General features: G+C 43.9%; 1 protein-coding gene across 1 annotated transcript in view; it reads right to left on the bottom strand.

Annotated features, from left to right (window-relative positions):
* The window catches only part of COL4A1 (collagen type IV alpha 1 chain), a 133,468-nt gene that overhangs the window by 52,423 nt on the left and 67,964 nt on the right, over positions 1-13,081 (bottom strand). The window contains exons 3-4 of the mRNA XM_069883457.1: positions 729-818; positions 594-638 (exon numbers count right to left, since the gene is read on the bottom strand). Coding sequence (XP_069739558.1) covers positions 594-638; positions 729-818 — 135 coding nt within the window. The remainder of the gene's footprint in view (positions 1-593; positions 639-728; positions 819-13,081) is intronic.

Below are 13,081 nucleotides of genomic sequence, written 5' to 3'. Positions count from 1 at the left end.
TCACAAAACCCAAAAAGACTTGGCCCTGGCCAATATAATGTGCTAAAATAAATGTTATGTGCCAAGCGCCACATTAAACAGAAATGACAACGGGAAGGTTAAAGGCATATTTGGAGTGTCTTTTAGCAAAGTCAAGAGATTTTTGCTCTTGGCTTTAATTCTGCTCTGCACCTCATGCACATTTTTAACATGTATGGGCTCATGGGTGCACCAGTTGCTCTCATGGGAGTACTTCATTAAGTTAGATGGCAAACATAAAGGAGAATTTTGCATGAGGGAATAAGTTTGGTTCATATTCAAGCTGGAAAATGGCATGTCAGAAAGATATCAAAGGCTTATTAAAACCAGTGCTATCAATGCAGTGGTAAGTACCGAGTGAAAATGCAAATGGACAAAGGCACCAGCTGCCCAACGCAGGAAGAACTTCAAAAGCAAAAGCAAGACTTTTGAAATCATTGTGCAGCACAAGGGGATGTCATTGATTAACTCGAAGAAACTAACCTAGCGAGGCACTTGAAGGCAGCCAAGGAGAGTTAAAGAGGCATTAACCCACAACCATCAGAACTGCAAAAAGATAGAACTTTAGAACTTACTCTTGTTCCTTTTGTTCCTGGCAGTCCTGGTTCTCCAGTATCACCCTGTAAAGGAAAAGAGATATCTTTACCTTTCCTAGGGACAGCAATTTAAGGAAATCTGAGTGTTTTAAATATTAAAGCTTAAATTCTTACCTTAAGCCCTGGTGGCCCAGGGGGACCTTCAGGTCCTTGCATTCCAGGAAACCCAATCACACCCTGTAGTCCCGGCAAGCCTCTTTCTCCCTGTGGAAGACAAAAACTCATTAGCAATGAAACAACCGAAGCTGCTTCTTCAAGCAACCCACATATTCCCTGTTTCTGTGCTCAAGAAACCTGTTAGGTGATAAGAAGCTACATGTGACAAGCAAACATTTCAGGTTGGTATTTGAAAGCAAGATTGGTATTTGAAAGAAGGTTGGTGTTTTAAAGAAGGATTAGTGGTCAATGGCTCAAAGTTCAGATGGAGATCCATGACAAGTGGTGTCCCTCAGGGGTCCGTACTGGGACCTGTGCTGTTCAATATCTTCATCAATGATACAGACAGCAAGATTGAGTGCACCTTCAGCAAATTTGCAGATGACACCAAGCTGAGTAGTGTAGTTGCCACACTGGAAGGATGAGATGTCATCCAGAGGGACCTGGACGAGCCGAAGAAGTGGGGCTGTGAGAACCTCATGAGGTTAAACAGGGTCAAGTGCAAGGTGCTATACCTGGGTCGGGGCAACCCCTGATTTCAGTACACGATGGGGGATGATGAGATTGAGAGCTGCCCTACAAAGAAGGACTTGGGGGTGCTGGTCGATGAGAAGCTCAACATGAGCCAGCAATCTGAGCCCTGTCCTGGGCTGCATCAAAAGAAGCGTGGCCAGCAGGTCGAGGGAGGGGATTCTGCGCCTCTGTTCCTCTCTTGTGAGACCTCATCTGGAGTACTGCGTCCAATTCTGGAATCCTCAACATAAGAGGGATATGGAACTGTTGGAACAGGTTGAGAGGAGAGCTACAGAGATGATCAGAAGGCTGGAGCACCTCCCATACGAGGACAGGCTGAGAGAGTTGGGGTTGTTCAACCTGGAGAAGAGAAGGCTCCGAGAGCTTATAGCGACCTTCCAGTACCTGAAAGGGACCTACAGGAAAGCTGGAGAGGGACTATTCATAAAGGCTTGTGGTGATAGGATAAGGGGGAATGGGTATAAACTGGAGAGGGGCAGATTTAGACTAGACATAAGGAGGAATTTCTTCACAATGAGAGTGGTGAGACACTGGAACAGGTTGCCCAGGGAAGTTGTGGCTGCCCCATCCCTGGAGTTGTTGAAGGCCAGGTTGGATGCGGCCTTGGGCAGCCTGATCTGGTGGGAGGTGTCCCTGCCCATGGCAAGGGGGTTGGAAATAGATGGTCTTTAAGGTCCCTTCCTACGCTAACTATTCTATGATTCAGGTAAAGAACACAGCACCTGTTTAGAAACTCAAAACACGGACCAATTTTCAAAGGATACTAAGAAGAAAATCAAATCAACATGGTTCAAACAAAGGATGCCACACAAAGATTCAAGTATTTTCAGCAAAACGGTGTTGGTAATTAACAATTTAGCAGTTTTATTTTAGAATGGTGAATAGCAATAAACTTTTCTCCTGTTTTCTCAGGATAAAGATTCCCAGTAATATCCTGATAACATGCAGGGGGTTGGCTGAGGACTGGACACACAAGTGAAGAAAGCATGTGAAGAGTCTTGGAGATCTATCTCTTCAAGTAGGTATAACAGGCATCTTGCAAAGAAAAGGTCATCATCTGCAGGTAGAGGCAACTGAGTGATGACCCATAGACATGGTGCTAGATACAGTTTCAGGAAAAACAGAGGGACTGGAAGCACTTCGGAATTGGTGAGGCTGCACCTCAAATACTGTGTTCAGGTTTGGGTCCCTGCTTACAAGAAAGACGTTTAAGTCCTGGAGTGTGTCCAGAGAAGGGCAGCAAAGCTGGTGAAGGGGCTGAAGAAGTCTTATGAAGAGCACCTGAGGGAATTGGGGTTGTTTAGCCTGGAGAAAAGGAGGCTGAGGGGAGACCTTATCACTGTCTATGACTATAATAGATCGTTCTGTGATATGTCTGTTCCCAGAAAGAATTTAATATTTAATAGACTTAATAATCAGTCTCTGCCTACATTTTCTCTGTAGCAGTATTCACAAGAAGCAGCTTGGGCATGGATAATTATTACCAGGGAATCATAGAAATAGCATAATCTCTTTAAGTCACCTAAAATATTGTGGTCATTTTTAAGCCCCTCACTGCAAGAAGGACATTGAGGGGCTGGAGCACATCCAGAGGAGGGCAACACAGCTGGAGAACAAGTCTTACAAGCAGCGGCTGGGGGAGCTGGGGTTATCTAGTCTGGAGATTAGGAGGCTGAGGGGAGACCTTATCACTGTCTACAACCCCCTGAAAGGAGGTTGTAGTGAGGTGGGTGTTGTCTCTTCTCCCAAGGGACAGGTGATAGGATGAGAGAAAATGGCCTCAAATTATGTCAGGGTTGGTTCAGTTCGGAGATTAGGAAATATTTCTTCCCTGAAAAGGTCCTCAGGCCCTGCCAGAGGCTGCCCAGGGAGGTGATTAAGTCCCCATCCCTGGAGGTATTTAAAAATGGGTAGATGAAGTGCTTAGGGATATGGTTTAGTAGTGGACAGGTATGGTTGGACTCAGTGATCTCAAAGGTCTTTTCCAACGTAGCGATTCTATGATTCTATGATTCTATGATTTGTGGAATTACTAGATTGATGTTGGTTTTTACCTCCTTGGCTGGGATTTTGTTAAGAAGATGAAGAGACACAGGAGCAGAGAGGTGTCTGATGCATAGAAGAGCCTGGCCAAGGAGGAAGGAAGGGAGATAATTCTACGTTTCAAAAAGCATGTGCTTTCTGAGGCAACCAATCAGTTTTTCTTTGAAATGCCATGATCACCTTTATTTACTCCCCAGTAGGTTTTGTTATGGTTTGACAATAAAGTTTGCTAGTAACCCAAATCAGGGACAGTGTATTAGACCACAAAACACAGCAAAACAAAGCAAACAGCACAACAGCTGAAGAAATGTATTTCTAGGTCAGCTGTAAGAGGCACAAAATCCAAGTTCTAAAGGAACTAAAATTGTTTTGAAAAACATTTTTAGTAACAAAGCATCAAGGTCCAGGCCTCTGAATAAATGCTGAAGTGATTAAAAAATCAGAATGCTATCTGAAATGTTAAACAGATTACTGAGGGCTTTGAACTCATACTTTGGCTGGGTAATTGGCACTGCAGGAACAAGTTTATTTCTATCGTATCACATATTGTGTCACTTCAGATCAAGATTTCACACTGAACCCTGGGCACTTGCTCTCATGACCTGCTGGGAGATGGACAAAGGAGGGAGGAGACACTCAAGTAAATAAAGCAGGGTTTTCCAATGCTGAAGGAAAGCCCAACATGGGCAAATATGAAGAAAACAAGACTACTTTGACACCCACGGAGAAATATGAGTCATGTGCAACAAGACTAATGCTTTCTGCACTCAGGAGTTCCGCTCATCTGAGGATTTCAACACACTTTGAACCACTGCACTCTGTATCACAGGGAAATAATATTTCCTCAATTCTTAAGAAAAGATAAAACTAAAGTTTACTGATTGGATTTTCATTTAGTCTAAAGCTCCCGTAAGACTGTTCTGGCACTGTAAAAGGACCTTAACGTGCCCATGAATCATTCACTAAGGTAACAACTGCTTCAGCTTGCCAAGGAGGTTAACTCAAGGCTTGAAATAAATAAAAACTTGGGCTTCCAGAGCAACTATAGTCAATTCTCTGAAAGCTGTCTTCAACACCATGGGCTGCCCTATCTAAGGGGTAAAACATAGCTTTAGGAGCAGAGCCAAGACCATACCGAGTCTCTCAGCTAAGCTACATGCAGGTTTCCCTAGAAACATTTTATTTTACTGACTTGAACTGTTAGGCTAGTAAGAAAAATAACTGGGTATTTGTCCAGGACTTCTGGCCATCCAGTCAAGCTACTGGATGTCCCAAGGCCTGGAGAGCTTAACTGCTGAGCATATGGAGGGCTGTACTATCCCAAATACTGCAGATTTGTGGTTTCTCATACTGCAACTGAGCTCTCCTTTCTGCCTGTGACCTGCCAGAGGGAAGTAAGGAAACATAAAGATGATTGTAGGTGTGAGAGCTGCCAGATCCCTCCCTGCATACTTGCCACCTTGGCTAGTTATTCTAAAGGGAGCATGGGCTTACACACCACTTAACACCTCTCCCTTTAGCATGTCTTAGCATTTGATTTTACTGCAAAATAAGTTTGGGAGAAGTATTCCGAAGTAATGATTGGGTAAGTGGTCCAAATCTGTGTAGTCTGAGGCTACACGGATAATGGAATCTTACTTCTCCATGCCCTCCACAGAAACTTAGAGAAGTTAGGACAATCTATTCCACCAAGACCCAGTAGCAGACCTCGGGATGTCTCCTGGGTCCAACCTCTTTCTTCACTTAAGGTATTAGACTCCCTCTTAGTAAAACAGAAACTAGTGTGCCAAAACTTGTAAGAAGTGAAGCAGTGCTAATGTTCAAAGGTTTTACTTTAATACTCCTGCTCCAGTTAGTACCAGCTTCCACCACGATTTTTTTTGGCATCTGTGAAACTACAGTAAACTACAGTAAAGTCCTATCAGTCTCTAAGTATCTAGTCTCAACAAGAGAGTACAGAAACTCTACTGCTTAGAGGGTGTAACTTCATGTGAAAGCAGAGCTCCACATGTCCTAATGCCACTGGCTGGGTTAACCCACAGAGATCAGTGGGGTAGCAATATTTGTACTGCTGCTTTCCTACCCAAAGTGGCCTTTATGGAACGTCAACCTCAGGCGAAGCTCTGCACACTATGAAGTACAGACATAAGCATGTCCTGAAGATGCCTAAGAATCATAGAATCATAGAATAACCAGGTTGGAAGAGACCCACCGGATCATCGAGTCCAACCATTCCTATCAAACACTAAACCATGCATTGCAAGGAAATACTTAAGCAGCATCCTTTCCCTGCTTGCCTGCCCAGTTCCTTTCTTCACTCAGTGTTCCAGCCAAAGAGCCCAACAGCTAGTGTTTGCACTGCATTTATGCTGTAACTCATTAAGCATCCACACTACATACATCAACAAGCCCCAGATTACTGTTGCTACCCCAATTATTTTTCGCTCAGCACTGAGGTTTCTAGCTGTGAGGCATGAAGAGCACGAGACTCTCACTGCAAGGGCTATGTATTGTTCAAGTTCCAGTATTCAGAGCTGCAAAATCTTGGCACGTAATATTGAAAGAGCTTCTGCTTCTTACAAATCAATTCATGAGACTCAAAAATTAAAACAGATGTAACCAAGTCATCTGTACCTCTGCTGATTCAATGCAAACCATTAGAAGGCACAAAGGAGAATTCATTACTCAGCTCACAGAAATGAACGTTCAGCCACTGAGCTGCTGAAAATACGGAGGTGCCATGTAAAAATACAGCAAGTGCTCAGTTGCTGCTACACTCATTTAATAAGCAAGATGCTTGCTTTAGCCCAGCTTTTGTGAAATGCAGCCTAATGCCTTTGCATTAGACAGCTTGAATTAAAAGCAATTGAATAGACTTCTAAACAGAGGTGAATCTGTTAGGAGTGTAATTGCACGGCCTGATATTTTTTCTGGCACCTACCCTTCCAAATTAGCCATGAAATGCTGTTTGACGCATGGAACAATCGCAGATTGCTAAGCAAGAAAGTCACATGAAGTAAGTAGTTTCAGAAGATTCAGCTGTAATAAATTAAGTTCCGAGGGGGAGGAAATAATCACCACCCCATTATAAATTATTTCCCCTATTATTTTGTCTAGGGACTGCTCGACTGGCAGATTTTAAACTTGAGAGACTGGTAACATGGCTATAAATCAACTGTTTTCAGAAATGTGGGCTCACAGGGTGTCTGGGCCCGTACAAATATAATGTTCTCAGGCTCTCCAGAGACTTGGGCACGTGGTGAATAACAAAGTTCAGATCTTCCTGAAACCATTTGAAAGATGCTTCATCAGCCCCTGCCAGCGATCGCGCTGCAGCTGAGACGCAGGACAGACAGAGCAGGACAGACACGTATCTGCCCTTCAGCCAAAAAGGCACATAACTCAGTTTTAGGGAAGAATATCAAAAGGCAGTGGAGTTTATCTTCCCAGCAAAGGTGGCTCTTCTCATCCTCCTCCTTTTCAAGGGATGGTGCCACTTTACCCTCCTTTACGCCAGCTGGTATGATTCACTCAGCCTCCACCACACCAGTTCACCTCACTAAATGTACTGATTTTTCTTTAGCGAGTGAGCTCGCTCTGCTCTCAGTGAGCTGAAGAGCTCATCAGGTGGCCAGGCAGCTGCCAAAACCGATGTGAGGAGGACATAGCAACGCAGGACACAGGGCGGAAAGGCCACGAGAAGGCAGCTTCTCACACTAGCACAGTGGGGTTTGCTGGAGTTCATCCACCAGGCTCCTCAGCTGTGTCTTCACTGTAAGAGGAACTGAGTGTGGAGCCAACAAACACTTGACCTTGCCGGAGAAGCTGTCTTCAGACCAGTGTTGCTGCTGATTCTGATGTCACTATAAGCTCAGAGTTTCTCTCTCACAAACACACATGCTCCCCTCTTCCCACAAGCTAATTTTCATTGAATTGAAATGCCACTGAGGGCACGTGCAGCAAAGAAAGCCAACTGCTTCAAGATCACAGAACACAGATTGGAACAGACCTTAAAGATCATCTTTTTCCACCCCCTCTGCCATAGACAGGGACACCTCCCACTAGAACAGGTTGCTCAAAGCCTCATCCAAGCTGGTCTTGAACATCTCCAGAGATCCAGAAGCATCCACTGCTTCTCTAGGCAACCTGTGCCAGTGCCTCACCACCCTCACAGTAAACAATTTCTTCCTAATATCTAATCTAAATCTATCCTCTTTCAGCTTAAAATCATCACACCTCATCTTATTATTGCACTGCTGAATAAAAGTCCCTTCCCAGCTTTCCTGTAAGCCCTCTTTAAGAACTAGAAGCCTGCTATAATGTCTCTCCAGAGCCATCTCTTCTCTAGGCTAAGTAAGTCCAACTCTCTGAACCTGCCCTCATGTGGGTGATGAAGTCTGAGGACACAGTTCTCAAAAAGAGAGAAACGAGGCATCGTTTTCTAACTTTCTCTTATCCTCATCCTGATTTTAGAAACAATCTCAAACATTGCTTTTGAAAAGGAATAGTTTGAGGACTAGGTGCAACTGATAACAAGAAAATCCATCGTCCAAAACTTTCATCACACCTCGATGCCCCAGGCGTGACCTGTTCAAGATCTACAGCAACGCTCAGCAGCCTTGCAATGCCCTGCATGGGTTCTACCTAGACTATCCCAAGCCACATGAGAGATGAATGCAGGGTCTGTATTTGTTCCTTCAGCTGATGTAACTGTGAGCACTCAAGTGAACCGGCTTTGAGGTGTTAGACCAGTAATTATGCTGCACAGTGGGAAACGCTATTGTGTAATCTAAGTAGCACTCTCAAGTCACTTTGTTCCCCTCCACACTCTTTTAAATGTGTCTTACAGAACTGTAATTGGCTTAGTGTGACAGTGAAGAAATGGAGGTGGGGAATACCCAACTGTTGAATGAAAGAGTGTTTTTAACCACCAGAGGGAGCGCCCTGAATATCTTTCAGGACTAAAATAAACATGTTCAATAAATATCATCTGTTTGTCCTCAGTTGCACTTACCATTTTCAGCATTTTATTGAAAGTGTGAAGTGGACATCAGTCAAGTAGTATTATTGCTATACGCTCAGAGGGAAAACGTCCTCAAATGCACTAAGGATGCTTAACATTACAAAATTCCCACTGCACATTCCTCAGCACGAGGATCTATCTGTGCTATAGCTATACAATTCTGGGGTCACACGAGTAATGAGTAATTAATTACACAGACTTAACTGTGAAGACACGCAAAGAATCTGTGTAGGAGCTCTGTAAAGATCTTGGCTCAGCCAGAAGTTTTGGGGTTGAGTCCCTGACAGTACACAGAATGGAAGAGGAGGGATTGGGGGGGAAGAGTCAGCAAAATCCAGATTCTTGCACTGCCAGGAAGCATCTGAGAAAGATGACTCACATGGTAACATGAATCCAGCATTTCTAGCACTACTAACAGGATCGGCCACAGCAGTTTTACATCACCTGCATAGCTCCATCGTCAGGCTATCTGTGGGCTGGATGAGTCCTCTACACAACTTCAACCATTACCAGGGCTGCTCTACATTATATGCAGGCACATGTCGATGAAGAGCTACGCAAGAGCTGCTGGGAACAGCATTCTCTAGTCATGCCCACTCTGCCACCTCACAGAATCATAGAAACACCAGCTTGGAAAAGACCTTTGAGCTCATTGCATCCAACCTCCTTCTCCCTTTGCTCCCTCCTCAATGACTTTCACCTGTGGGATTCCTTTGCTCCCACAGTTAAACCAGCTCTTAGGCTGAACTTTGAGGCAGGAACACTAAGAAGCACCCAATAATAGTGCAAAAGCCAGTGCCATATAGATCAAAGCCAGGTTCATTTACATAAGAGCAGAAGCTGCGCTCTGATCATCTCACTCAGCTTTAGGTTTCACCCTCTGTGAAAGGGTGAAACTGTTTCTACTATGAAAACATCCTTTCCCAAGCTTCCTGGATTTACAATATTGGTGAACCTGAGCAGTTTGATCCAAAATGAACCTAAACATCTACCAGTGAATCTATCAGTATAAACATTTAATTAGAGAGCTGTTCAGGTTTATGGTTCAGGGACTGAGCCGGAGCCTCTGCCTCCTAAACACAAAGAATGCTTTGAGTGAAAGTATCTTTCATTGTCACCTCATGGCTGCAAAGAACATTCCTTAGGAAGCTGTTAAGCACTTCCCAGGAGCATAAAAATAGAAATAGCGATCTTTGATTAGCCTTTACTCTACATATCAGTATGTATGTGCTTAGTTGGTGTGCAAGTAAGTGAGTGGATATACAGTGTGTCTGAAAGAGATATAGAAGGTGAATAAGATGTAAAATCAGCTGGGTGAAGTAAAACTAACATTCAAAAGTCAAACTCAGCCTCCATTTAATTAGTGTCGAGTAATTGGTTGCCTGTCAGCATGGTACAATTTTAGTTAAAGCAGCAGTAAGTAACGGCCCCTTCCGACATAATGTACCCAGCTTTCTTCATACAATTCCTCTCCTCACTCACCCCTTGGTTATTCCTCATTTTCCACTGCCGTACTCATATTTTTTTCAATGGAGATGCCTAATTCTTACTTTTTAAGACTTCTTGAGCCATGTGCACTCTTAACTCTCAATGTTTCCTTACATTTCTGTGTCTTTGGTTGATAGACTTTTTCTGTGATACTAAACTCCAGGGTACATATACGTTACAGATCCAGAAGTCCAGACAAGGCATGTAGTGATAGGATGAGGTGGAATGGCTTTAAATTGGAAGGGGGAAGATTCAGATTAGACATTAGGAAGAAATTCTTGACAATAAGAATGGTGAGGCCCTGGCACAGGTTGCCCCGGGTAGTTGTGGCTGCCCCATCCCTGGAAGTATTGAAGGCCAGGTTGGATGGGGCCTTGGGCAGCCTGATCTAGTGGGAGATGTCCCTGTCTATGGCAGGGGGGTTAGAACTGGATGATCTTTAAGGTCCCTTCCAACCCAAGCTATTATACGATTCTATGATTCTACGTCACTAAGATGCTGAGCTAAAAATACTTGTACTTACAGAAACACATCGTGTTGCCTGTTTCCCCTCCAATTTAAAATAAAAAAGAAGAAAAACCTGCTGAAGTCTGGTGAGGCAGATGCACCTTACATTCATTCACAGAAGGAGGCTTGCATGACCCCTAATTTGAACATTTTTCTCTGTCCACCCCGAAGCACAATTGAGGGCATGTTTTGTGAAGGGCAGGAACACGAAGACAAGACTAACAGATAGCAGAAGCCAACAGACAGCAAGTGACTTATTTTCAACCGTGGAAGTCTGCCTGCATGAAGCTTGGTAGTTTAACACCAAGGCAGGTGGTTCATTGTCTTTATGTTTAAAACAGAGCTCATGATGTTTCAGGAGAAAGTCACACAAACCTGTTACCAAAGGTATATATGGGTTTTGCCAAACTCTATTCTTTTTTCTAAATCACACATGGGTCAAGGAGCCTCTTCCCATCAGTTAGAGCCACCCTGGGAATAGAAGAACCTCAAAGAACCATGAAGGAAGAGGAGATTTGAAGGACGAATGCATTTGCACTGTAAAAAAAAAGGAAATTCTATCACCTGGAGACAGGTTGAATCAAAAGAGCGCTATATTTCCCACCCCTTCTAATCATCTGTTGTACTCATTAGGTCTGAGTAACTCTTCCTTTGTTTTATTGCACATTGTGTTAAATCGCTTCCAGTGCCGAAGGTCCAAGAATATAAGGGGTAAAAATGTTCCACGCCCTTCCTTCTTCATTAGCGAAAATTATTTAGCATTTGTTTGCAATTGGCATTGTTTCAAGGCTCACATTTAAAGATGAAACAGAAAAAAAAAAAAAAAAGGTCTTGAACTTTTCAGATTTTTTTTTAGTTTATTTTTGTTCAGATCCTAGACCTGGAATGAAATGTGACGTTACATGCAAGTTTTATTCTCTTGCCAAAGGTTTGTCATGGACATATTTACAGAAAATAATCTCTTCCATAAATAGTAAAAACATGGGCAGCTGGTCCTAGGCAGTACAGAATGCAATAAAGTTCTCATAATGAAGCAGCTCATATCTTAGAGAGTACATGACAGACAGTGCTATTTGAGATCGTGTTATTCTACCTGTTTTTTGGAGTTAGGCTGGAAATGGCATTAAAGTTTTATACATTTTGAAAGTTGCACAGGAATAAAATCCTTCTAGAAAGGCTAGAGAATATATTCTGGCTTCTGAGGTGTTATCATGAAAACACCTCAAGAAAGATAACATTCACAGAATCACAGAATCATAGAAAGGTTAGGTTTGGAAGGAATGTTAAAGATCATCTAATTCCACACCCCCTGCTATGGGCAGGGACACCTCCCACTAGACCAGGCTGCTCAAGACCCCACCCAATCCCCACTTCAACTCTTTCAGGGATTGGGCAACCTGTGCCAGTGTCTCACCAACTCCATCATGAAGAATTGCTTCCTAATGCCTAATCTAAATGTTTCCTTCTCCAATTTAAAGCCATTCCCCCTTGTCCTATTACTACATGCTCTTGTAAAAGTCCCTCCTCTGCTTTCCTGGAGGACCTCTTCAGGTACTAGAAGGATGCTCTAAGGTCTTCCCTTCTCTTCTCCAGGCTGGGCAACCTCAACTCTCTCGGCCTGTCCTCAGAGAAGAGGTGCTCCAGCCCTTTGATCATCTTTGTGCCCCTCCCCCCAACCTGTTCCAACAATTCCATAACCTTCTTCTGTTGGGGATTCCAGAACTGGACACAATACTCCAGGTATGGGTCTCACAAGAGAGGAATAGAAGAGCAGAATGCCCTCCCCTGACCTGCTGGCCACGCTTCTTTTGATGCAGCCCAGGATATGGCTCGTCTTCTGGGCTGCGAGCACACATTGCCAGCTCATATCCAGCTTCTCATCAACCATCATCCCAAGTTTTCTCCACAGGGCTGCACTCAATCTCATCATCCCCCATCATGTACTGAAATAGGGGATTGCCCCAACTCAGGTGTAGGACCTTGCACTTGGCCTTGTTGAACCTCATGAGGTTTTCAGAGGCCCACTTCTCCAGCCTGTCCAGGTCCCTCTGGGTTACATCCCATCCTTAATGTCAACCAAAAGCTTAGTGGGTGTCTTTAAGGTTTTCTTTTTGACGAAACAAAAGGGGAAGGATGTGGAACCTGGCCAGCCGAACTCCTTGATGTGTGACTGACATCCAGAGGAGCCTGTGGGGAAGTGACACAAGCACAGGGCGTGAGATGGTGACAGGCACACCAGACAACTCTTCCACCTGGGAAGGGGAAGCCACTCGCACTCCTAATGCCCATCTCTCTTGCCCTTTCTGAAGGCTGATTGTGCTCAGTGAGAGGCAGGGAGCAAAGACAGTTTTGCTATCAAAAGTTTATACTTCACCGACACGTAGAGTTTCATTTTTCAAAGCAATATTCTCTTCTTTTCTGAAGTATACACTGTCCCCCAACTCCCATGCCTTGGCACTGACGTAAATGAATTAAATCTAATACCTAGAACTTCTGAAATAAATCCCTTTGGAGTTCAATAAGGCTCTGTGTGTCTTGATGGGTTTCCAGCTTCCATCTCTGCATTTTCAAAGAGAAATGAGGTTGGAGTTGCAGACTTGTAATCGCATGATTAAGTTACAAAGCTCATTATGGATGCTGCACACAGGTGGCAGCAGCACTGGCTTCTGGCAATGTGCACTCACAACCCAACTATATCCTTGGCTGCACCAAAACA

This window comes from Phaenicophaeus curvirostris, chromosome 1 (genome assembly GCF_032191515.1).
Source record: "Phaenicophaeus curvirostris isolate KB17595 chromosome 1, BPBGC_Pcur_1.0, whole genome shotgun sequence".
In the NCBI taxonomy this organism is placed as follows: Eukaryota; Metazoa; Chordata; class Aves; order Cuculiformes; family Cuculidae; genus Phaenicophaeus; species Phaenicophaeus curvirostris.
This window is presented reverse-complemented; position numbering and strand designations above follow the sequence as displayed.